Source organism: Protopterus annectens, chromosome 1.part0 (assembly GCF_019279795.1).
Source record: "Protopterus annectens isolate FY-2018-M chromosome 1.part0, PAN1.0, whole genome shotgun sequence".
Taxonomy (NCBI): domain Eukaryota; kingdom Metazoa; phylum Chordata; order Ceratodontiformes; family Protopteridae; genus Protopterus; species Protopterus annectens.
The window spans coordinates 1526338844-1526365749 of NC_056725.1; the positions used below are offsets into that span (position 1 = coordinate 1526338844).

The 26906-nt window shown below is 39.6% G+C and overlaps 1 protein-coding gene across 1 annotated transcript in view; it reads left to right on the forward strand.

The window, feature by feature from the left end:
- Positions 1 to 26906, forward strand: part of GGA1 (golgi associated, gamma adaptin ear containing, ARF binding protein 1) — a gene marked incomplete in the record, with an annotated part of 1948856 nt that overhangs the window by 1719205 nt on the left and 202745 nt on the right. The window contains 1 exon segment of the mRNA XM_044067846.1: positions 13464 to 13574. Within this exon segment, the coding sequence (XP_043923781.1) occupies positions 13464 to 13574 (111 nt within the window).

The following is a 26906-nucleotide window of genomic DNA, read 5'->3' on the forward strand; positions in this document are numbered from 1 at the left end:
AAGGATGCCTGATTAGTCACCCTAGACTTAAAAGAAGCCTATCTACACCTCCCCATAAGGGAGTCATGCTGGAAGTGTATATGTTTCCGGGCAGGGTCTATGCATTATCAGTTCTCTGCACTTCCCTTTGGCTTATCTACTGCACCCAGGGTATTCACAAAATGCCTGGCTCCAGCCATTGCATACTGCAGGCAGAGACATATCCAAATTTACCCATATTTGGACGACTGCCTGATTCAGGCGGACAGTCAGGAATTCCTGCTTCAGCACCTGGTATTTTTAAAAAGCCTTCTCACTTTATTGGGGTACACCATCAACGAAAAGAAATCGCAACTGGTACTCAGTCAAAAGATTGTATTCCTGGGAGCAAGCTTGGACACAACCTCCCAGATGGCATTCCTCACCTCAGAAAAACAGGTCTATCTGACAGACTACTTCAAACAAATGGCCACCAGAACCCAGCTATCTGCAAGAAAAGTACGGCAAGCTCACACTTCCCCCTTTTGAACCTGCTGCTTCAGCAGAGTTAAAATTCCTCTCTTGGAAAACAGCCTTACTTCTAGCCATCACTTTGGCTAGAAGAGTGTCTGAGTTACAAGCACTGATGGCTGTGGAACCCTTCATTATTTTCCATGCTGACAGGGTTTCCTGGGACTAACTCTTCCTTTATGCCTAAAGTGGTGTCCAGTGTGGCTGTCAACCAATCCATCCATTTGCCAACCTTCTTCCGTAATCCTCAAAATAAAGCGGAAAGGATACTGCACTCTTTGGACGTGCACAGACAGCTCAGATTCTACCTTAATAGGACTAAGCCTTTCAGAAAATCTGACCAGTTGCTAGTCAGCTTTGCAACAGGTGCAGAGGGCAAGGCTATTTCAAAATAAACCATTTCCAAATGGATAGCACACTGCATCCATTTCTGCTACAAGCACCATGGAAAACCAACCCCCTCCAGGGGGTCAGAACACTTCCACTAGGTCTACATCTACCTCTACAGCATTTCTCAGGGGAGTCCCTACCAGGGACATCCTGGAAGCTGCTACCTGGAGTTCTGTACACACCTTCACCAAGCATTACCACCTACCTGTCTTTTCCAAATCCAGGGCAAGTTTTGCTACAGCAGTATTGCAAGGCCTATTTCTTCTTGACTGCCTCCACCCTTCCTCAGCTCTGGGAATCAGCCCAAGTGTAATGACTGCAACAGTGAAACACAAAGAACATAGTACTGTTGTATACACTTACCATAAATGTAGATGTTTGAGTGTATTCACTGTTGCAGTCCTGGTTTCCCTCCTTCCAGCCCCCTGGTTTTCTCTCTCTCTCCTCTCTATGGCTATCCCTACTGGTATTGGTATTTACTTTTTACTGGTGGTGTTTTCCCCACCATATCCTAGCTCCCTATTTGGGGGCTCCTGACATTTGGGGCAAGAAAAACTGATGAAATGACGTCAGCTGCCTGTTTTATACCCCTGACCTATCTGATGTCAAGGAAGAATTGACAGCATCCGATGCAGAAATACCAAGTCTCTGCTATTCGGGCCAACTGAGGGCTACCTGCAGGCAGATAACCCAAGTGTGATCACTGCAACAGTGAATACACTCGAACATCTACATTTATGGTAAGTGTGCACAACTGTACTTTCTGAGCTATTAACGAGCTGCTTCCTGTAGTCCAGGGTGTAGGGTTTGATTCCTTCTACCTCCATTTGTCTACTGTGTGGCATTGAGCAAGCCACTAAACCAGACATTGCTCCTGGGTTACCCCTGAAAAGGGAAGCTTGTGTTCATTGGGCTTAACTGGTTAATAAATTTATTATACAAAATAGAATATTCCAGCTATTAATTCTAGCTATGCACCTAAGTCCCACAAAGCAACACTAATGACTGTTTAAAATGAACAGCTGATAATAAGGTAATGTACTTTTAATCCCCAGACAGCTCCCCACCCCCACAGGGTCTCTGAAATGAGGCCACACTGCATGGTCTGGCAGTTTCTCTAACACAGTTGCTTTCCGAATGGATCTATCAGAGTAATCAAAAAGATGAAGATGTAGATTGTATCACAGCCCCATGTTAAAAATAAAATACTAAAAAAGTGTCAAAGATATTTAAAGGTACAGGAAGTGTCCCACAATTAACACTAGATTACAGTGTAATTCCAGAAATGTAGTTTAATACACAAACCGGCTGAATTAATAAGTAAACTTATCCCTCAGATGTGCACTATTCCATTTTGCATGGGATTTCCATGATAGCTGCATACTGATCAGCAGGTTGATTAGACCTCTCCTAGAGTAAAACTTGAACCCAAGGTAAAACAGTAAAGTCCATCAGTTTAGATAAAATTCAGTTAATGGCTGATAGTTATACGGCTTGGATACCAGCCAGCAAAGAAGAAACTGGAAAACTTAAGTGAAATTTGGCAAGAAAAGGAGCAGAGAATTCTGATAAGGAAGAATCCTACAGCTGTTCAGCAGAGCGTTTCATTTTCAGCTCTGGTACAGGCGATAACTTCCAGTAATTTAGAGGAAGAATAAATCAAATGCACTCGGAGGTGTTTAAGTCAATAAATTAAGAAGTAAATAAAAGTAAAAGAACAGAAGTGTGGAAAACAGAAGAACCTTTAACTAGCTATCCAGATGAACTGACACAACCTCAAAAAATCAGGGTAGAAATGGGAAAACAAAACTGGTTGAACATGAGACATCTCAAGAACTGTTTCAAAAATAGTTTAAATACAGAGCATGTAGAGAGAACCTGAGATTTCTGTTGTACCTTAGAAACTGGTAGGAGCAGATTGCATTAATTTTATGAAAGTACAAATAATCAGCTGGACTGGAGTTCCATAGCAGGATTTGTTAATTGAGAGAGCACGTTGTGTGCATGTTCCAAATCCTGCCTTGAAAAACCAAGCCAAGACTGTGTGCAGGCTCCACATTTGGCCATGAAAAATAAGTCAAAACCTCTGTTAATAAAGATGCAATCATAACAGCAGAAAGAGTTGTTCCTGACAAAATTGTGGGTGTGGATAATTATTATTTACTCTACTACACCTTGCGGAAGAGAAGCACGTTTATTCCTGCAGTCAGGGAATATCAGCAGGGAGGTGAGAGATTCAAGCTGCTGTATCTAGCTTTCTTCAGAATATTTTTTTCATGAGAATCAGACAATTTAGGACTGAAAACATGGTGAGGAGGGGAAAAATGTTAGCCAACAGAGTGAGCCAGCAGGCTGAAGGGAACACTGCTTTTCATTCTTCTGACAGTAGGAAAGTACAGTACTCTTCCATTGTTACATAGGAAAATGCTTGAACAGTGGGGGAAAGCACAGGAGATGATTAGACTTGAACCAAAGATTAGCACTGGGAGATGGAAATGATCAAACACCAGCAATATTGTGAAATTAATAAATGGGAGACTAAAGCATCAATCCCATTAAATATAAAATTAGAACAGAGATTGCTGTTAGAAAAGGGGGTAGTAGGGTATATAAAACATGGATAATAACTAAGATTCAGGGGTGGTGGTTAGAAAAGATTGGGAAGAGAAAAAAAGTAAGGCAATATGTAAAGTAACAATGGTAGGACATCTGTATTGCTTTCAAGTAGCAATAAAGTCCAGACGGTTTAAGATTTTTGCATAAAAGTGTGTACATAGGTATTTTTATACCTGAGCTGACTGCTGAGATTTTTCTTCTGGTAGATAGCAAATGCTGGTGGTGGTGTGTTGAAAAAGAATGTGGTAATTGGGACTATGTTTTGGGGGAATGTAATGAATTGATGGATTTTAAAAAATTTTTACAGAGTACTTAATCAGAAATGTTGGGAGAGCATTTTGTTGCAACTTAGGAAATGATTGTTGTGAGTTGGAGTACAGGATTTGAATTGCCTTGACATAGTAAGGTATTGCTAAGGTTAGTAGTATTGACTGCCAAAAAAACAATTACTAGAAAATGAAAATCAGAATCTAAACCAACTGTAATTGAAGAACTAGATAATAAAGCGGATAAAAGGACTGAAAGTGGGGTCTTTAGAAAAGGTAAGTTGCAAATTACATTGAAATAAATGGGATTTATGGGAATAATGCATGAGTAGTGTTCAGGAGGGGAGGAGTGAGGCTATAGTTAAGACAGATATTGGGCAATTTATATAATGTAGTGAGTGATTAAAAAAAAAACCTGTATGAATAATGCACGAAGATAATGAAAACATCACAGTGGTTTATTTTCGATTAATGTATGTGTACCTCTGTCATTGTTTAGCATGCGAAAATGTAATACATTTGTTTAAAAAATGCCATTTTGCATTTTCTGTACTTGGATTGTGATGCATTTTTCTCTGTAGGTCACCTAATTGCACAGTGGGCAACATGAGTACACATTACAGTAAATACATCAAATGCTTAATTAGTGGATGATTCATAGCAAGCACCATCAAGTGATAACAAAGAATACAACAGAGCCAGAAAACGTACTCAAGTTAAGTACACCGACCTGCCTTTCCTCTTCAGCGTGCAACAGCTGTGTCTGTTTTGAATATGGATGCAGCTCACAGCTTGTTTTTGTTTTTTAAGTCAAGAAATTTTGCTTTACTTAAAATGCAAACAGTAAACAGTAAATTTATAAGACGCCCACTATGACCCTATTTATAGTAGTTGCAGCTGCAGTGTCTACTGTTGTGCTAGCCATGGGCCCCCTTGGAGCTGTGGACCCTTTGTGGCTGCCCAAAATGCCCCTGTGTTCTGCCACTGCCTATATACATGGAATCAACCTGCAGCCAGTACAAATCATACTTGTATGGCAGATGTGAAATGTTCGGATGAAGCATTTGCTGTGGAAGTTTGCACTCGTTTAGTTATGCTAAATTCCTTCATCTGTTAGCTTAAGTTATATAGTGCTGCAATAGCCCATGTAAGGTGATGCTAGAGCATGGATAATGACATTGAAGTAGGACATCTTGAAAGTGCTGACACCTTGTCCTGAGTAAACCTTTCATCAAGAATTAACACCAGCATCATGAACATAAGATACAAATTCAGCTGTTTTCCCTGTATATTGTAAAGAATAAGGAGAGGGAGGGGAAATGGTTAGAGGCCTGAAGTGGTATTGTTTCAGGCTTAGCACTATTGGATTTTAATTGCACTTTGTCCCATCCATTATAGATGGAAATGGGTCAGTCTTTAGGAGTAGTAATATCTTGTACAGCATACTGAGTAAAAGAGTGGTACAACTAAGAGTCATGAGCAGTACGGCTGATAACAAATTTGTTTCTAGTAGGACTCCATAACATTGTTGGAAGTAGAGGCTCCAAGACTGGGCTGTTTAGAGCCCCTAACAGTATAATTATATTGCAATAAGCAAGTTACTTATGTCCTGGATAACAGGTCAGCTCAGTGTGCCACTTCCTTACTAAATGCAGGCTGACATGGATCAAGGAAATTTTAAAATGTCAAATAAAAATACATCTGCAGACGCAACTAAGGTTACTGAAGAAATAGTATGACAGAAATGTTAGGGGGAGGTTGTTCTTTTTCAGTTTTGTTCAAATTATATGACTATTTTTGAAAATGGGAGTTGCCTGGTCCCATTTTAAAACCAGTGGAAATACCGGGCTGTCAGTTTAGAAATTAAGTGGATCTAGTAATTTGAGGTAAGTGTATCAGCATTGTAGGCCAGGATGCATCCTGCAGTAGATTGATAGTAAGATGAAATCACACTCTTTGTTACAGGCACAATGATGAAATCAAAGTTTAGCCCCTGAAAACTTAAGGTTTTTGCCATCTGGCACACTGAGAAATGCCGTGGGTGTATCATGGGAGCAAGACTGCCTGAAAATGGCAGCCATATTATACACGATTCATGTATCTTTTTTAAGTTTGATGGAAGTAAAGACCCTACTGAGCAGTAAAGTAGGCTTGCCTGCACAGCCGGTACACCAGCTAAAAGTTGCCTTTTTGCATAAGACTGCCACTTGGTGTGTATGTGCATTACACCATGTTTGGGTGTAGTGTATGCCTCCTTTTCAAGTGAAGAATGCAGCAATGAACATATTTTTTTTATCGAGTTTTGATAGTCAGAATTACAAGTGAAATATTCCTCCAAAAGGGGAAACATTTTTTCACTAGAGATGCCCCATGACTGAAACTTCCTGAACTGTTAGTGAAATGTGATTGTAGTCAAATTCTTCCCTCACCTGCCTTTATTTCAGTTAGGGTGGAATGGCATTCTTAAGTATAGTTTCTTCTTGAGTATCCAAGTATAATTCTCTGGAAGCTTTTCTAAAATTTCTGAAAGGGAAGAGATTCAGAGAAATTCTTGATGTAGCATTTTAAGGGTTTTCTGGTTATCTGTAGTAGTGTTTCAAAGTTAAAAAGTGATAGAGATTTGAAGGATTTGTGTAGAGCAAAAGCTTATTATTGGTTCATTAACAAGTCTGGGAAATGAACATAGCACAGTTGCAAGTAACCATACTAGTTTTCTCCTTACCCAACCCACTGAGTGCTGTTGCACATAAACTTAAAAAAATTTGTGCAAACACACAGACACAAACTAAAATGGCTCCAAGAATGCCCTGATATACACACACACATATACACAGAGATGGCTTTGCCTTGCTTACTTGCTGTACCACTAAATAGCCCTACTCCTGTCATAGCATTGATGGGTCAAAACATAATGCATATTTTTATCTGTAGGCTCCCCAAACCTTGAGGTAGTGTTTGTTTGTGTATTGCTCTTTTGCAGTATTCTGATCTTGGAGAAAGGATTTGGGGAAGTACAGATGCTAGTTTGCTTTAGCCCCAAATTGCCAGATTTACATATGGGCAGGGTGGTGCAGTGGTTAAAATTATCGCCTCACAAGCAAGAGGTTCTCTGTTTCAATTCTCAGTTGGAGTGCCTTGTGTGTGGAGTCTGCATGTCCTTCCTGCATTCGCATGCATTTCCTCTGGGTACTCCGGTTTCCTCACACATTCCGAAGATGTGTGTCTGACTCATTTCTCCCAAGGTCTCCACTAAAAGTAGGCTCTGTCCTAGTTGGACTTTTCCAGTCAACAAATGTTAAATAAATAATATGGATCTCTCCAGCAAGATAGCTATTAAGCTACATACAAGAGCCTTCTTAACATTGCCTCACTGCAGCAGTCTCTGAATCTCTTAATGCACTGAGCAGTTCTGCCTAGAAACAGGATTGCACAGTGCATTGTATTTTTGATTCCCAGCTGTGGTATTTTATATGTTGTTCCAAATGCAGTGTTTTGCAGATATTTGAGACTGAAAGCTAGATATGTGTGCCGCTCTGTTTCAATTATGGAGTGAGTATAAGACTTTTCTTCAGTTTGTGTGAATGTGGCATGTACCCAGAATACATCTGCATTGAGTTGTCATTGCATCATCTTATATAACTGTCAAGAAAACACATTTTTAATATTGAAAATGTGCCATGACCAAATGCCTCCACTGCTGATGATGGAGTTGTAGTGGTGAAAAATACAGCCTTGAGTTGCATTTAAATCCGTAAAGGTAAGATGGAATTCTCAGGCTTGTTCTGTACCAAAGTCTTTGTAATTATCTAAAAGTGTTGTAAAAACTCTTGGGGGGGGGGGGGGTGACATATTTGACACTTTATACACAGTTTGCAAATGCATAATTTTAACACACAGTTGACAGTGACTGCCAGAAAATTGTTGTATACTTTGCCCCAGTTAGGCATGGGTATGTAACTTCCTTTTAAGATGAGGAATATGCAGTCTGTGTCTAGAGTGTGTGTACTGGATTATGCAATCATGTCAGCTTACCAAAGATAGTTTCAGCAAAGGTAAAAAAGTCAAACATCTCGCCAAAACAGCCTTCAATGAATGTAAGACAAAAATTATTTGCGGGAGCAAGCTTCCATGTGAGGGATGCCTCCAACCCCTGGACTTGTATATGCCAACCCCAAGGTCACACAGTGGAGAAAGAGGCAGACTGCACTGTTTGCGTGGTTATTTTAGGAGGATAGCACACAAATATATTACATTAAAAAAATAATTTTTGCTGATCTGACATGCTTCCTTAGATTGCAGTTGTATCAACATTAAAAATTGTATATATTGCCCAGACATCATAACTTGTGACTTAAGCTGTGCTATGACCAAATATCCTTGGGCTGTGGGTGGCAGTGCATTGAGGGTCAAGTACAGCATTAATCTGCTTAAATCTGTAAGGGTAGAATGTCAGTCGGTATGTTTTTGTACCAGAGTACTCTAGTATAATTCCCTAAAAATGTTTATTAAGGGCTTTCTAAGAGGGACTAACATGTATTTTTTTCTTAGAGCAGGATTTTGTCGAATTGGATTGTGACAGTATGGCATTGGAGATTGTATTTTTTTCCATTAAAAGTAGGTATGCAGTTTGCCTTGGGGGGTGGATTGCAGCATATGTCGCAAATATGCATGTATATATGAAGTAATTACATTAGAGACATGACACAGCCAAAACGCTGCTGCAGTGAAAATAGTAGTGTAATTGGAGTCTAATTCAGTATTAAACTGCATTTTAAGCTCTACAGGTAGAATGATTTGTATTCAAATGTCTAAATGTAATTCTTTGAAATTTTTAAGAGCTGTCAGTGGTTTAGTGATACATGGCTTTTTATGCGTGGTTTCTTGTATTTTGTTGCAATTGATGTGACCATTTCATATGATGCATTGCACTCTTAAGTATTATACAATGATCCCCCATTAATATTCCAAAACGTGCATGCTGATTGGCCAGCGTGCCCATTGTAAATCCCACAATATACCAACAGAAAAAGATCTGGTCGCCCGGACTTTTTTCCTTTGGTAAAGTGCTCAAAACATTTTTTTTAACAAATAAAAAAAAAAAAAAAAGAAAAAACTGTGCAAAGGAGACTTTTCTCCATTGCTTCCATTTCAAAGCATTGATATACTGGGTATGCGTGGGACGCAAGTTCCATACGCATGCTCAGTACATCAAAACAAGGAAGCAGTGTACCACAACCAACAGAAGAACATTAATGTGCCATTATACAAAGACATTATTTAAGAAAAGTAAGTATTTTGTTTTGTTAAATGTCATTGTATAATAGCAATAACCAACTCCATGGTTGTGGTATATTGAAATTTACCCACGGTTGGCTTTATTTAATCACTCGGGCTTCGCCCTTGTGATTAAACCACACCAACTGTGGGTAAATCTTCAATATACCACACCATGTCATCAGCTATTGCTTAATTAACCCATGATTGAGTATGGGTAATGCTGGATTTTGCTCACTGTTGGTATGGTTTAATCAAGAGGGTGAAGCCCAAGTGATCAAACAAAGCCAACCATGGGTAAATCTAGCATTACTCACACTCAGGAGTGTGTTATTGCTGTTATACAATTACATTATTGAAGAAAGAAATTGCTTACCTATCTTAAATGTCAGTGTTGTAGTGTTCATCTGTTTTCTTCTGCCTTTTCTGATGTACTGCATATGTGTATGGAACTTAAGTTTCCTCGCTTGTACAGTACATCATTGCAGTGCAGGGAAAGCACTGGAGAAGAGGGAATCTCATTGGCTGTTTTTGTTACCAGGAGTTTGAGGAACAGCCTAAATACAATGAAAATCGGGTACATTTCTGATTATTTTTAGAGAAAGTACCTGATTTTTCTCCTACTTTGCTGTCCTGTAAGCATATGCCAATAGAAAAGTCTGGCCGGACTTTTTTCTATTGGTATATGCTCAATTTACAATGGGCATGCTGCTTTGGTTGTCTTATTATTGTGTACGTTTTTGAATAAGAATGACCTGTTGTATAATTTCCATTAGAGAATGGGCTTACTGTGTATCAGTATGCTGATTGGAGAGCGAATGTTCTTTAGCAGGGTATTATTATACAATTAATACCCACAGAAAAATTAGGCCGCTTCTTCATGGCAGCATGTCAAGCTGTTATGGAGCTCCGACTCAGAAAACAAATTAGCTGCCATTATTTTACACTCACTAAGCAGCACACTTGTGTGTATGCATGGCAGTGAAAGTGAGAGCGAGCGAGATGTTTACACTCGCTAAGCAGTGCTTTTGCTATTAAGTGTAAAAGAGAGAATGTATGCATGTATGAGTAAGAGAGAGTACTCTATTCAGTGTGTTTTTGCATGTGTGATTGCGTGCCTGCATGAAAGCAGAGAGACTGTGTTTATGTGAGAGAGAGATCAAGAGAGTGAATGAGAAAGCGAGAGTGATATGTGAATGACTGCATGTATGTAAGCCAGAGGAGGCTGCGTGCGTCACAGCTGGAGAGTGAGACTGAATGTATGTATGAAATCAGCTGGAGACTGTGAGGGATTGAGAAAGAGGGTGTGACCAATATTGTGTGAGTGAATGCATGCATGAAAGCAGAGAAACTATGTGTTTGTCTGCGTGTGTGTGAGAGAGTGAGTGAGTAAGTGAAATGAGAAAGTGAACCAATGATCCCCTGGTAGCATGTGTGAGAGAGAGTAAAGAGAGAATGATCTCTACCAGCCCTTAGAGAATGGGATCTCTGTAAAATTGTGTTTTACTTGAAGTACTGTGTTTATTTATTTTTTTTAATATATTTTGGATGTAAAATGCTTTCTCCAACACCATTAACGTATACTATAGCAAGTATGAAACATTAGGCGGAGGAACTATTTTATATCAAAATTATATTAAAAAAAATAAAATAGAACTTAAAAAAAGGGTCTATATTATAACAGCGAACGCTTAAAATAGCGAATGCTGTATAATCGACCCTAAAATGTTGAAACGACAAAATGTTAAACACACTGAACAGCGTTTTTTTCCTAGGGGAAAAAAAGTCACTGCTCCATTAAAAAAAAAAAAAAAAAACACACAAAATAAAGTGGGGGGGCTATGCCTCTCACACCCACCTACTTAAATATACCAATATCGAGATCGCACCACAGTGGAGGAAATGGCAAAGTCCCGAAAATGGCCCAGTGAGTTTTTTTTTTTTCCCTGGGGAAAAAAAATTGCTGTTCTGTGCATTCGGGATTTCACCATTTCAACTAAAGAGGTCCGATTAAACAGCATTCGCTTTAAGTGTTCGCTGATTTAATAGGGACCCCTTAAAAATACATAAGTAAAACACAACAATTTTACAGAGAGCCCATTCTCTAAGCACAGTAATTCCCTCCAGGGTGCGTGTTAATGTGCAGTTAATTCCTTCCAGGGGTTTAGAGGCCCCTCCACCTGTGGCGTCGAGCCTCACAACATCCCTGGGCAGACATTGCACATTAACACACACCTGTTGAGCATTATTGCTTGCTTATTGCTTTGGTATACTACTACTGTTCAGAGTGGAGGATGTATAATGCATTAGGATTATATCCATATTGAGATATCATTACATCAGAATTAAAAGCCCTGTACATTTTCTGTGAAGAGAGAAGCTTTCTAAAACTACATTTATTACATCCCACAGCCAAATTTTCAATATTGTGCATTCACACACAGATTGCAAGAAGATGAAGTTCTTTGTGCCTTGGTATCTGAAATCACAATTTGTGTGTGTTGTGATATCTGAAATCCATTATTCAAGTGAACTGGGTTCTATAGCTGAGGATAACTAAAGCTATTTTGTGAGAAAGTTGATGTAAAATTTCAAACGGTTCCAGAGAAGAACCATTGTACATTTCTAGAAGCAAGCTTACATAGCCATTTCTAGAAGCAAGCTTACATAGCCATTGGATACAGTATTTTTTTGCCGTGCAGTTTCAGTAAAAATACTTATGGCTTTTTCTGGATGATAAACTTCAAGTCATATAATTGTCTCCTTCTGTAACAAGAACAGATGTAGCACTTTTTTGCAGAAAAAGTTATTTTTTCTATCATTTTAAAGGTTTATTTAAAAAAAAAACTATTTTTACTTGTTCAGGCAGATGTGCCTAATATTTCATTGCTGTATTTTTTGTCCTGTCCTTGTAAAGTGTGCTGTATATGGATGACTACCAGGTGTCATGTCCTGAAAATGTTATAAAAATAGCAGGGTTATAAAGGTATTTTGCAGATAGATTCAGATTCTGTTCGCAGTACCCATTAGAAGCTCCAGCTGTGTGGCACAGAGGGATAAATATCTGACTGTAATTCAGACAGCCCAAGTTAATTTAGCAGCTCAGGCACTGAAAGGAGTAGTGAGCAGGGTGGAAGATGTGAGGCTTCTGTTAGTGTGCTTTCCTGAGGGAGGGATTTTGGTGCTTCCATCCTATGGGATTTATCTTTCCAGACTAAGGTGGATATATCTCATGATCAAAAACAAAGCTTGTAGAGGTGTGGGCATGACCTCCCAGGCTGATGGTGTTAGCCCTTATGGCATATGTGGGAAAGTGCACATCACATGGATGGCCCTTGTGGTTACCAGAGTGCTCACTTCATCATGCAGGGAGGAGTTAGGGCCATACTACAAACTCCTGTCATGGCTGACTGCATAACTTTCTTGTTGTGGCTAGCTCTCAATTGATTGTGGAACCAAAAGGCTGCATGCAGTCTGTCACCCTGGGGAGAGTGAACGTATGCTGAAGCTACTGCCCCAGTGGACAATGAATATGCAGCCAGGGCAAAGGCTTAATTAGTAAACATAGGAAGGTAAAAACTTGAGTAAAAAAATCCATTAGAAGTTGACAAATGATATTTCTAGGGAAATGCCAGTTTATTTTTCTGGCTTTTATGAAACTTATGTACAGTGCTTAGAGTATTAACATTTAAATAAAAGTTTGTAAAAACATTGAGGTTACATGAAAGTATATGCATCAAGTCTGTTCAGGGTGCTGAATATAAAACCTGCAAAAAAATGTAAATCTATAATTTTCTACTTCATGTCTCCAAGTGTATTTTATGTGAAGGCAATATTTTTATTCCTTTATAGCAAAAAAATAAATATTTGATTCCACTAAAATTTAAGATGCATTCGATCCTTTGTCTTTCAAACTGTTAGTGCAATACAAGAACATTTTAGATAGTTGTGCTAGTACCATTCACTGAATATTTCACAATAATATGTAGGCCTTTTTGAGAATAAGCCAGTTAAGCACAGAGAGTTGGAATAGTCAAAAGCTATCAGTAGTTTGGGGATAGTATTCTTGACAACTGTCACTTGTAAAGGGGGTTAAAACTAAATAAAAATGTCCACTGGTACGTAATTTTGGGGATTGGTGTTTGTGTAACCACACTGTTTAGGCCTGCCTTCTATGCCGAGCAAACATAGTCATTCGTTTTGTGATGCTCTGTACTTGGAAATTGTCTTTATTATAACCAAAATATTTTATTTCCTCGAATAAGCTAGTGGAAAAGCAGAAATAGTTTTCATCTGCATATTGCTGTCTATATTGGACTTGATATGAAATGTTGCATAATATGTGTTAGCCTGTACTTACAGAAGTTTCCTTTACGTTGGTCTGAACTTGGAGTCAGCATAATTAATTTTAACTTTTTTCCCTACTAGAGTATGAAGGTGAAACTGCAGCCTCCATCGGGAACAGAACTTCCAGCCTTCAACCCCATTGTTCCTCCAATGGCAATTACACAAGTCTTATTACTTGCCAACCCTCAAAAGGTATTAATTTCTCTATACTCCTATATAAATGAGATGTAGTAAGATTTCTCGGCACTCCTTTGCTGCTTTTACAGCTTTGGATTTCTTAATGTTTTTTCCAAATATTAGGTTGTTTTTGCAGATTCACCGTTTCATCAGTTTTGCTATACTGAAATGTACAGAAAGAAATTAAAAACTAAAAGACTCAAAAATGTTTGTCAGAGAAGCACTACAAAGTCATGTCTTGTTTCAGTGATCATTCTTAATATTTTGCAGTCAGTCACACTGCTGGTTTAGTTAGTGCATTCCATTTGCAGTCTTCCTAGCAAAGATTAACATAGTCTGATTTTTATCAATTGAGATAGCCAAATCTGCATAATGTTTGCCTTTTCATACACTCGCATTATGATCTTTTATCCATTAGTTTTATAGTTGCTAAAACTTATTTCTGCTGTAGTTTTGTACAGCTATTTTGTACATAGGAAATGACTGGCAGTCCCCCATACAAAGCAAGTATTGTAGGAGCCCCTTTTCTGAAGGAAAGCTTTTTTTTTTAAATGATTTGGAATTTTTGAATATCATTACAGCAGGGCTTTCTGTTACACTACATTAGTTGGGAGGAGTAGTAAGTTAAAGCATGAAAAACAAACAAGGGATTGAAGTGCTGCAATTCTGGATATAAACTTAAATGTGACAGACACCTTGTGTAGACAGGAGGCCTTAGGAGTGAAGATACATCAAGCATATGTGCTGCAAAGATTTGCTCATTAGTCTGCAAATTTACTAGGCCTCATGGCTCGTATCCTATTCAACTGTACTTTCTTGAAGGTATACTACACTCCCTTGTATTAGAAAAGTAAATTACTTACATTTTTGCATCTTTTAGTTTTTAATTTCTTTCTGTACATTTCAGTATAGCAATACTGATGAAACAGTGAATCTCATATACCCCTTTGAATCTCTACACTGTAATACTCCTAACGTTAATTGGAAAGGTTAACTGTACTAGTGAGTGAGGTGACAATGAAGACGATCCAAAATGAATGAAATTCCATTTGATGTAGTAAATCACATTTCTTTAGTATATCTTTCACTGTCTTATTGGATAGCAGTTATTGTGGGCTTGAAATAATATCCTGAAGCCTGTAGGCTTTTGAAACATATTTGCACTTTTTGCTGAGCAATTGCAGTCCATTGCTTCATGTCACTTGTTGAGACATCTCCAGTCATACAAATGTTAAGTATACTTATCACAGCGGTTTCCGTGGCATCTTTCAGCTGTGTACCTTCTGAATATTTAGAATAATAGTCCACACATAGAAAGGTAAGATTGTAATAATGAAACAAGTCCACTTCTACATTTTGCCAAAGTAATTTCATTAGTTGTTTATTTTTTTCTGATGCTGTTTTTATGGCTGCTGCACATAGAACAAATAGTGCAAAATGTTCAGTCTCTGTTGCCATGTTAGACCAGTACATAACATTTTTTGCCCGTTCTTTACTTTTAGGTTCATAGGTAGGTACTAGGCTATCTGCCCAAGGGCCTAAGTAAGCCTAGTCAACAAGGTTCCCTGGCTTACGCCACCCAAGAAAGTTAATTTCCTGTGCCTCTGTCGAGCAGAGCCACAGAAGTGATCCCCGGTGTGTATTTCCTATTTCCCATCCACTCAAGATTTTTCTTGGAGTGCTAAAGAGGAACTTTGCTTGACATAGATGGGTAGCTTGTTCCAAAGTATAGGAAGTCTCTGGGACAGGAATCTGTCCGTCCAGCATGTCCTGTTTATTGTGGAGACAAGGTTGAGGTCCCTAGAGCATGCAGCTCAGAAGGATTGGGATTTCTTTAGGTGTAGCATGTCCAACAGCTCTGGGTTTAACATAGCTTTATATGTTAGGCAGAGATCTCCTCTGAGTAGGCGATATGCCACAGAGTAAAGCTGGAGTTTTGACGGTCAGTGTAGGGCATCTGTTTGAGGCCAGCAATCCTCTTTGTGAGGTACTTCTGTGGCCTTTCCAGCTGCTGCAGATATCTTGTGAGGTACATTCCAAAAGGGGCGTTGTACTCTATAATGGGTCTAATGAATGCCGAGTAGAGGGAAACAATTACCTCTTTTTTTCCTGGAGGAGAACCCTTTTGTAATGGTGTGCCACATAGAAGGATTTCCTGAATACTGTGGCGGTGTGATTATCAAAGGAGAGACTACTGTCCACCTGGGTCCCAAGGTCTCTTGTCACACATTTGGCATTATGTAGACTGTTTTTTGTAGTAGTTCATGGGTACAGAGGTTTTACCAAAGGGGATGACTATGCACTTTTTGGCATTGAGCTTGAGGCCATGCCTCTGACACCAGGCATCTGTCTCGGTGAGGCCCTTTTGTAGGATGTCCACATCATTTGGGGAATTAACTGTGACTCCTAGTTTGCAGTCATCTGTGAACTTCATTAGCCAGAGGCCTTCTGTGTTAGCCTGTACTTCAGAGAAGTAGATACCAAACAGGAGAGGTCCTAGGACTGAACCCTGTAGTACTCCACTTGTTACTGGTTTGAAGTCAGATTTGGAGTCTGCAACGTTTACAGTGTGGGTTCTTAGTGAGCCAGTTGGCAACCCATCTTGTGACATAGGGATCTATATCTAGTTTAGTGAGTTTAGCTATAATTCCAGAATGGGGGATGGTGTTGAAAGCCTTGGCGAGGTCAAGATAGGCTGTGTGAACCACCTTACCCTTGTCTCCGGCTTTGGTGACTGCTTCAAAGAAGTCGATCAGTTTCTGAAGGCATGATCTGCCTTTCACAAACCCGAACTGGGTGGGGTCCAGAGTTTGGAGGTTACTAATGTCTTTGTTTACGAGTTCCATGGGGATACGTTCCATGGCCTTGCAGACCAGGCTTGTCAGGCTAATAGGGAGATAGTTCCCAGGATCAGTGGTAGCTCCCCCTTTGTGGAGTGGGATAACTGTTGGTGTGCCGTTCAGTGGGCACAAAGCCTGACGTGAGACTGAACATGGTGCTTAGGTGGGGATCCAGGTCATTCTGAAGTTCGTGTAAAACGCAGCCTGTGATGTTGTCTGATCACATGGATGCTGTGTTTTTGGTTTTAGAGAGTGCAGCTTTTACCTGCATAGATGTGATTACAGGGATTCTGCATTCCTCCTATATAGATATGGGCCCTTTAGGGGGTGAGAGGGGGTAAAGTTAGCACTGAACCTATCTGCCAGGATGTTGGCAATTTCAGTTGGTTCTGTAATTTTCGTGCCGTTGTGCTGTAACTCAGAGCAGATCTGGGTGTTGTCATTGATATTCTTGACATAGCTATAGAATGCTTTGTGGTTGCCCTTAAAATCAGTGGCCATTTTCTTTTCATAGCTAGCTTTGGAGGATCTTATAAGGGATCTCAGTTTCTTACTGAGGCTGACCAGGGAGCTCCTTCACTCATGGGATTTTACTGTCTTGCAACAGTTTCTTCCTTCAGTTGTAGAGCTTGTTTATGGCAGGGGACCACCAGATTGGCTTCCTTTTTTTGGAGGATAGCGTCTTGATTCTGTTTGGGATAGCACTATCCATGCACTTGTGTAAGTGCTTATAGAGTGCATTTGTGCAGGATTCAGCAGTTATAACTGTATTGTCCATCTGCATGGGTGTCAGGAAGTTCGCCACTTCTGTCTTAAGAAGCATGAAGTTGGCTTTGGAGAAATTTTTTACTGTGGTTTCCACAATGCTGGCTGGGGGCAGGATGTGGATATCTAGGGTGATTAGCTTATGGTCTGATCTGACCAACGAGGAGTTAACTTCAGATGTAGAACAGCAGTCATTCATGTTGGTAATGACTAGGTCTAGGATATTGTTGCCCCTGGTGGGGGTGTGGATAAGTTGATCCAGGGCATTGAAATTTATGAATTCCATGAAATGTTGATTGAAGGAGTTGGTACATGACTAGTTTTCCCAGTTAATGGTGGGGTAGTTGAAATCACCCATTATTAGGGTGTTTGGCTGAACCCTAATATTTTCCAGTATATCACGAAAAGAGGTGTGGGGATCTGTAGCAAGCTACAATTTGGATTGCAGTTTTGTCCAGAGTTAGTTGCACTTGGATAACCTCAGATGCATTATGCTGTGCAACTAACCTGGAGGTGTGGATATCCTTGATGAATATGGACACACCTCCGCCTTTGGTGTTCTGGTCCAAGTTAGATGGCTTAAAAGTGTGTTATGAGTTATAGCCTGGTAATACAGGGGTTCTGTCTAGAGCCTTGAACCAGGTCTCAGTCACTGCACAGATATCAATGTTCTCCATTTTAAGGAGTGCCTTGAGTGAGTGCATTTTGAGATTTAGACTTCTAGCATTGAGTAGCATTGCCCTCAGTTTTTGCTTGCCTGTTCCTGTTATGGTGGTGAATTTGTCATTTGAACCTTGCCTAAAAAAGACACTGTAGGGGTGGCAAGACCCTTAGCCAGTATCCGGAATCCCAGGGGTGGCAGGTGCAGGCCATCTCTGGCAAAGCACTGTGGTCTGTCGACCATGTCGTCCCAGGCAGACAGATACTGGATCCCCTTAGAATGACACCAGAAGCTTAGCCAATTGTTGAAGTTGATCATTTTGTCCTTGTACTGTGGTATCATTCTGGGGGCTGGGCTACAAGATCGGAGAGCTCTTCCATGTCTCTCTTCATGTAGTCCAGAGAGGTACGTCTCAGGTCGTTCACACCAAGATGGGCAATGACAGTCATATTTGTACTTGTGGAGTGACCTGAGTGCATGGGTTATGTGGCGGATCCTGGCATCCAACAGGCAGCTGACAGTAACCTTCTCCTTGTTTAGCCTGGTGAGTGGGACATCAGTGTGCCTGACTGTAGAGTCACCAGTGACTATTGTGTTGGGTACGTTGTTTTGCCTTATAGGCTCTGGTTTATTGTCACACTGAGTCTGTGGTCCATGTGTTATTTGGGTTGTGTTGTATTCCTTGATGAGGCTTGTAGATTTTCAGAAGCATTTACTTTGTCATCTGTGATGTAATTACAACTTTTTCATAATTGAACTGTAAACTTTGGATATTGGATTGTTCTTTTTGCAAGTTATAATATGACTGAATTAATGAATGGTAAGTGCTTTATATTGCTGGGTCGTTGACATTGTAGCTTCTATTTTAGTAGTTACATTTTTGTTTCTCAATTCTTGTTAAGAGCTACTGAAATTTGCTTCACAACTAGAGCTTCCAGCAGTTCTTCCTTGGATCCAACAAGACTAGCTCAAATTGGCATATCAGCCATATGCATCAGTCTTCCTGGCTTGCATTGTACTTTAACATCATATTTCTAAATTGTTATCAACAGTAACAACATCCTTTCCAATGTTGTTAATGCTTTATGCAGAGTCATTGTGTTTTTCAAAGGCATATGAGCTGTCTCTACTGTAATATCTTCAGTAAAAAATAGGACTCCAAACTGTAGTTCTTACAACTTTTTATTTTCACCTTCTTGCTTACCAGTTTCGGCTATCTAGCCTTCTTCAGTGTGTCACAATTACAAGTCAAGTATCACTTAAATATCCAATGCTTCTATCTAATTGGTCAGTCACAAGCATTCATTTAAACCAGGTGGAAATAACCCCCCTAGCCTAATGATCCACCTCTTTATTATCCAAAATGGTGTGCAAACCCCTTATTTCTATTCAATGTGATTTTATCAATAATAGTAAATTGAAATCTGGCCATTTTATGCTTCAGAGTATGTTTATATAGGACATTGGACGGTCTTCCACATTTAATATCACTCAAGTGGTCTGAAACCCTGAACTTAAATGGACGACACATTTGCCCAACATAAAACGCAGAACAGCTGCTTCACCTCAAAAAATCTAGATCCCTCAGAACCACAAGGGCTGGAGACTTAAACCTTGACACGGTTATTAATAGAACGTGCTGGAGGGACAGATTCATCACCCAGAGACTCCCTATGCTGTGGAACAAAATCCCGGTACATGTGAGGCAGAGCACCTCGCTGGCCTTGTTCAAGAGGAATCTTGACCAATGGATGGGAGATCGCAGATATACCCCAGGGATTACTTCAGTGTCACTGCTTGACAGAGGCACAGCAAAATAATAGGCATAGTTTTCTTCAAACTAAAGGGGTGGCGAAAGTCACATAACTATGGGCTAGGCTTTATAAATGCCCTTGGGCAGATAGCCTAGTATGAACCTATGAAGGCAAATCACTTTCTTGGATGTGTTGGTGAAAATTGATGAGGATGGGACTTTAAGTATTCAGGTTTTTAGGAAGTTTCGTCAAGTCAATATACTTTTAAATGTTGATAGCTGCCATCCCCCACACATTATTAAAAATATACCCAAGTCCCAGTTTTTCAGATTAAAAAGGATTTGTTCATCTGAAGTAGTATATGAAGAGGAGGCTCAGGAGATCATCAGTTTTGTGACAGGGGCTATAAATACTCTGAGGTTTTGAAGGTATGTGATTCCATACATAACACAGTTATTACAATATCAATCCAAAAGCATTTCTAAAAAGTTACCCAGATTGGTTGCAAACCTTGGGAATAACACTAAGTTTTTTATTGATTTGGTTAAAAAAAATATGGGTATATTTTGTTACTGGATAAACTGCTACGGAATATTTTACCTGCAGAATGTTTAGTCACATTTAGATGGGGAAAACCTCTGGATGGTTGGTTTAACCACTTTAAAAAAGGCAATAGGTTTAATAATACCTCAGGTCAGCTTACTTTAGGTGGAATACCGTGTGGTCAATGCAGTTTTTGCAAATATATCTGTAAAACGGAACAATTTTCCGCTTCTAATACCTCTAAGGTCTTCCAGATTAATATATTTGGTAACTGCAATACTGATTGGGTAATATATTTAGACTTTAGTATGTCTAGGCAACTCAGAGCCTGTGTCCCAGCTTAAAAGGATCATTTCTTTAGTTTCAGGAATTTGTGACCCCCACCCCCACTGAATATTTGAGTATAGTAGGGAGTTTTTAAAATCGCCAACCAGGCAGAACAAGGTAATTGCTGTAAAACTGAAATAAAATTCCAGTATGCTGAAGAAAAATTTTAAAGCCCAACGTCAAGAAACTTCTTTATTAAAACAAAGCTTTCAGGTCTACTCTCTTTCTCAATGTGAATATAAAACACATGTATTAACTCAGTTTAAGTAGGAGCAAATCGAATCATGTGACTGCAGCCAGCTCATCACGAGTGCCATTTAAAACAGTCACCTATAACACACAAAACAATATAAAAAAAAAAACTTTTTGTATGTGTGTGTGTGTGTGTATATATATATATATATATCTCACACAAACATCAAAGTTTATTTTGTTGCAACTTAACCAGCACAGGTTTAATGGTCACAGGAGTGTTAAGGACAGGTATAATATCAGCTCCTTTTCTCAATATCCAGCTATATTCCTTGTTCTCTAGTAAATTATTTATATCACCCCCCCCCCCCCCGATGTCTTTATCCACCATTTCTGTAACCCTAAACTTAAAGATGTGGTCAGTGTTCTTACATATGTCTACCATAATGCATTCCTATCATTCACTCTTCTGATGTCAGATTTGTGTTCTATGACATGTTCTTTAAGTTTCTTCGTGGTTTTGCCTACGTAAAAAGATGGGCATTGTCCACAGGTTGCCAGATAGACCACATTCAGACTATTACAGTTTGCTGTCACTTTTAAATGTATACTTTTTGCCTGTTGGGGGGGGGGGTGTAAAAAAGTCACTATCCTTCCCAAAAATATCACTACAACAAGTGCATCCCATGCAACTAAAAGTACCTACTCTCATTTCTTGACGTCTTTTGGATAGGGGTTTGAAATCCTTAAAATATAATTGACTTTTTAAATTTCTCATATTTCTATAAGAAGAAAATGGTTTCTCGTCCAAAATATTTTTGAGTTCTGGTGAAGCCATCAGAATCATCTAGTTTTTCTCTATGACCTTTTTAACAGCTTGTGTCCTCACATTATAAGTTGTAATATATCTGACCTTGTCCTTCTCGAGGACAGGTCTTCTAGGTGGACTTGTCTGATGTTGATTAATACTAAAGATTGGCCTCAGTGATGTAGCCCTATTACCTTTTACTTCCTCAGTAATCTGCATAATTTGCCCTTCATCATACCCACTATCCAAAAACTCTAACTTCATATCTTCCAGCTGTTCAGGAAAGACATGCTCCTCTGTACTTAACCTACTAACTCTACCAAATTATGCCCTCATTATTCCATTAAATACATGGGGAGCATACATGCTGTGTCTGTCCATGTGCCTCCTGGCATGTACTTCCTTTTTATGTATACTGGTCTCTGTTACCTTCTTTTACCACTAGACAAACGTCTAGGAGTACAATATTACTCCTGGAAGATTCTGCTTTAAATCTTAAAAAAAATCAGTTGTACCATTTAGATAGTCCACATAACTAGTTAATTCTTCACTTGTACCTTTCCAAATAATAAAACAATCCACAAAACACTGATATAAACAGGCTTTTTTGTTAAAAACATGCACATCACTGCATACATATTTCCTCTCCCACTGATGGAGTATAAGGTTGGCATAAGAATTTGCGACGGATATACCCATCGCTACCCCCGTCAATTGTAAATAGGGTTCACTGTTAAACAAAAATGCATTCTTAGTTAAAATCAAGAAGCAAACATATATTTTCTATACCTTTAGGGGACATAACCTGCTTACTATTCAAAAAGTCCCTTATAGCATCAATGCCATATACATTATCAATCACAGTGAAGAGTGACATTATATCTAAAGTTACAAACAGGTATTTACCCTCTATTAGATCTACACAATCTATAGTGTTAAACCATACCCGCAATCTTTTAATAAAATCTGTTGTATCTTTAAGTACACATGGGCAGTCTATCAAAAAATGACCCAATTTTTTCTGCAGGTATATTGAAATGGGTTCTGTCACCCACCCTTTGCCAGATACTGTTGGCCTCATAGGTGGATTTGTGAGCAACGTATGTACCTTTGGTAGACCATAAAACTGTGGTATTTTAGGACAGGGCACTGTAATTGAATCGGTCTATAGCTATATCCGCCACTAAGTTGTAAATCATAGACAGCCTTGTTGACATCAGTGATACATTTTTTAACATCTAAAAATGTTATCTTTTTAAAAGTATTTACATCTCCTAGTAGCATATCTACAGAGTGAATATAATCAGTCCTGTTTATAAGTACCACGGCATCCCCTTATCAGCTTGCTTAATCACAATATTTCCATCCTGTTCCAAGTTTTTCAATGCAAGATGTTCATCATATGTTAAATTACTCTTCCTTTTTTGTCACTCTCAGCATACACTTTCCTAATTTCAACTTCACAAGTGTCATGGAACGCTTTAACAACAGGCCTACTCACAGGTATATAAATGCTTCTGCGTTTACATTCTAACGGTTGGCCTACATGTGCATTTTTAACCAGTTCTTGAAAAAAAACCTTTAAGTCTGTTAGAGCAGCTACCAAGTCATCGGTAGCTGCAGGAATAAAGTTTAAACCTTTCCTTAACAAGGAAAGAGTAGGTGCTTTAAAAACAGCATTTGATAGATTCACAGTACCTTTTATCAGCGCCGTGTTAGCTTGCCCTGACCCATGGGGCTGTTATTAGTTTCAGTCCTTTTGGGAGTTGCCTCTATGTGGAATGCCCCCTTGAGGTACTCCTCTGTATTTTCTCTGGCTGTCCTAGCTGAAAACTTCGCTGTGCCCCAGTTGCTGAAATATTCTGGATCATTTGCTGCCCTTTTTTATTTTTATTTCCGACCATTTCCACCTCACTACGCTGTGTGCTGATATTTCCTTCTGCTGCCATGTTCGTTACCAGTTCTACAGGACTAGGGGAAGTGTCCGACGTCTGTGCAGCCAGTTGCATGGCCATATTTATTGTAGATGGCTGCTGATTCGCCACATTGAGCTTTGGCTGGCTAACATCTACCTGAAATCAGCTGGATGTATAAGTGAATTTAAGTACATTTTTATCTGCTCTTTTGCACATAGTACTGTGTTTAATTTATTTGTGTTTTTCACTGAATATTAACTCAATTGAAGTTGTGGTTGTCTCTCTACAGAGTACTTTTTAGAATTTCTGTGTAGCCATTGATAGCAGTGGGGGTAGTTTCACCTCATCACTGACATTCTGTCTTGCCTTATATAAGTGGTAAATTTTGAGTTACCTCAGCTTAATATCAGAGCTTTGGCCGTCTAAAATCTACCTGAAATCAACTGGACATTTAAGTTAATTTAAGTACACTTTTATCTGCTCTTTTGCATATAGTACTGTATTTAATTTATTTATTTGTGTATTTCACTGAATATTAACTCAACTGAAGTTGTGGCTGTCTCTCTACAGTTAGTTCTCCACCCACCCTCCCTGTTCTTGTTTTGGTGTTAATGTTGGTGGCTTTGAAATTGCCCGCCCCTCTTGTAGATTTGTATTTGGATGCTCCTTCTGGGCCCATCTCATTTGCTCACTCAACTGAGTGCAGTGATATCATATTCTGATTTCAGGCATTCCTACTGTGTACAAAGAGAGCATTTGGGAAGGACAACCCCTGTAGAATATTAATCCTGCTCTGTTCCCTCCCTAAAAAAAAAAATATATATATATATTTTATTCAGCTGCTCTTACTGTAACTGTCTTAGTTGCTCTTCTGCGTGCTATCTGTGAGCTGTCAGTCGCTCTTACTCTGCACTTATTACTGCTTGTTAGTAGCCTTCTAATTTACTGCCTTCTGCGCTTGTTTTTTAGTCATTTGTTAATTTAATTGCATTTATTTGAACTGTATTTGCCATAGTGTTGCTACACACTCTGGTGTGCTGGCCTGCACTACAATTTGAATAGTATTTACTACTGTTTTAGCCCCTTGTCTGTAACAAAAAAAAAAATTCTAAGCTTGTTTCCTGCCTGTCCTGTAACTAGTCAAGTCCAGATACAGACTTGCTGTATCCAGGACTGTTGGTAAGCTTCTGAGCCCCCCAAGCCTTTCTGTGTTGGAGGGAAGCCTTCTAGCTTATCAGTGGGAGTGGTAAGCACTAGGTAGCCTATCTACCATGGGAAAAGTGGGTTTTGGCCCTGAAGTTGTAGTTCATTGGCCATTTGGGCAGTTTTTCCATCTCTTTCTACTTTTTGGTTAAAAGCCTGTTTTGCGTTTGGTCCCTGCCTTTCCTATAACTAGTGTAGTCCAGGTACAGATTTGCTGTAGCCAGGACTGTTGGTAAGCTGGTAAGCTTCTGAGCCCCCCCCCAAGCCCTTCTGTGTTGGAGAGAAGCCTTCTAGCTTATCAGTGGGAGTGTTAAGCACTAGATAACCTGTCTGCCACAAGAGGAGAGGTTTCTGGCCCAGAAATTATAATTTATTGGCCGTTTGGAAAGCTTTTCCATCTCTTTCAACCTTCTGATTTAAAACTCTGTTTGTGCTTGTTTCCTGCCTTCCCTGTTACTAGTCTAGTCCAGGTACAGATTTGCTGTATCCAGGACTCTTTGTAAGCTTCTGAGCCCCCCAAGCCGTTCTGTGTTGCAGGGAAGCCTTCTAGCTTATCAGTGGGAGTGGTAAGCATCAGGTAGCCTATCTACCACAAGAGGAGTGGTTCCTGGCCCAGAAATTGTAGTTATTGGCTGTTTGAGCAGTTTTTTTCTTCTCTTTCAACTTTCTGGATTGAAAGCCGCACTTGTGCCCGTTTCCCACCTTTCCTATAACTAGCCTAGTCTCGTTACAGAGTTGCTGTAACCAGGATTGTTAGTAAGCTTCTGAGCCCCCCCCCCCCAAGCCTTTCTGTGTTGGAGGGAAGCCTTCTAGCTTATCAGTGGGAGTGGTAAACATTAGGTAGCCTATCCTCCATGGGAAGAGTGAGTTTTGGCCCAGAAATTGTAGTTTATTTGACCATTTGGGCAGTTTTCCATCTCTTTCAACTTGCTGGCTTAAAAACCTACATTTGTACTTGTTCCCCACCTTTCCTGTAACTAGTCTAGTCCAGGTACAGATTTGCTGTATCCAGGACTCTTTGTAAGCTTCTGACCCCCCCAAGCCTTTCTGTGTTGGAGGGAAGCCTTCTAGCTTATCAGTGGGAGTGGTAAGCATTAGGTAGCCAATCTACCACAAGAGGAGTGGTTGCTGGCCCAGAAATGGTAGCTATTGGCCGTTTGGGCATTTTTTTTCCATCTTTTTCAATGTTCTAGTTTAAAAGCCGCACTTGCGCTTGTTTCCCACCTTTCCTGTACGTAGCCTAGTCCAGATACAGAGTTGCTGTATCCAGGACTGTTGGTATGCTTCTGAGCCCCGCAAGCCTTTCTGTGTTGGAAGAAAGCCTTCTAGCTTATCAATGGGAGTGGTAAGCACTAGGTAGCCTGTCTACCACGAAAGGAGAGGTTCTTGGCCCAGAATTTGTAGTTCATTGACCATTTGGACAATTTGTCCGTCTTTCAACTTTCTGGTTTAAAAGACCACATCTGTGCTTGTTTCCCTTCTTTCCTGTAACTAACCTACTGGGTAGCACTAGAAAGCCTTAAACTGATACAAGCCTTCTAGCGTAGAAGAGAGACTTTGGAGTGATTAAGTATTAGTTTTCTGTACTTTCTTGCTGTACTTAACTGTTTTCCACCTAAACGCAGATTTTCCAACGTTTATTGTGATTTAAAAGCTTGTTTTTTTCACATATTGTACTTAGACTGCCTGCACTCTTAAAAAGTTATTTTTTTGTTTAAATTAGTTTAACTATTGTAGGCTACACACTAAAGTGTGATGGTCTTTTCTGATCGTTTGTAGTCATTTAAAGCTGTTTTAAGTGTATTTTTTACTGTTTTTGCCTTATTCTTTCAAAAAAACAAAAACAAAAATCCTTGTTTCCCGCCTTTTTAAGCTAGTATAGTCCAGTTTTCAGGCTAGTGCTGAATTCAGGGCTGTGATACTAGTTTCTGAGTTGCCCATACCTTACTTGGATAGAAGGAAGTTTCTCTGTTCACCTGTGAGAGAGGGGAGCTTTGAGCAACCTATCTGTCCCTGGAGGAGTGGTTCCAGCCCAGAAGTTAGTAGTTTATTGGCCATTCTGGGCTAATTGCTATCTCTTTCATTTCCCTACTATAAAAACCGCATTTGCACGGATTTGCGCACCGGGCAGTGCCGGTTAGCTACGGTTAAATTATTCCTGGCTCCACTAAGTCTCCTCTTCAATTTTTCCCTTGAAACTAGTCTAACTCTCAACTTAAGCACTCAAAAAGCATCTTACAGCCCAGCACTTGCTCAGACCTAATAGCAAGCACTAATATACCCTGACACTGATTGCCCAGCAGAGCAAGGCTCTTTATTCACCCCTCACCAACCAAGC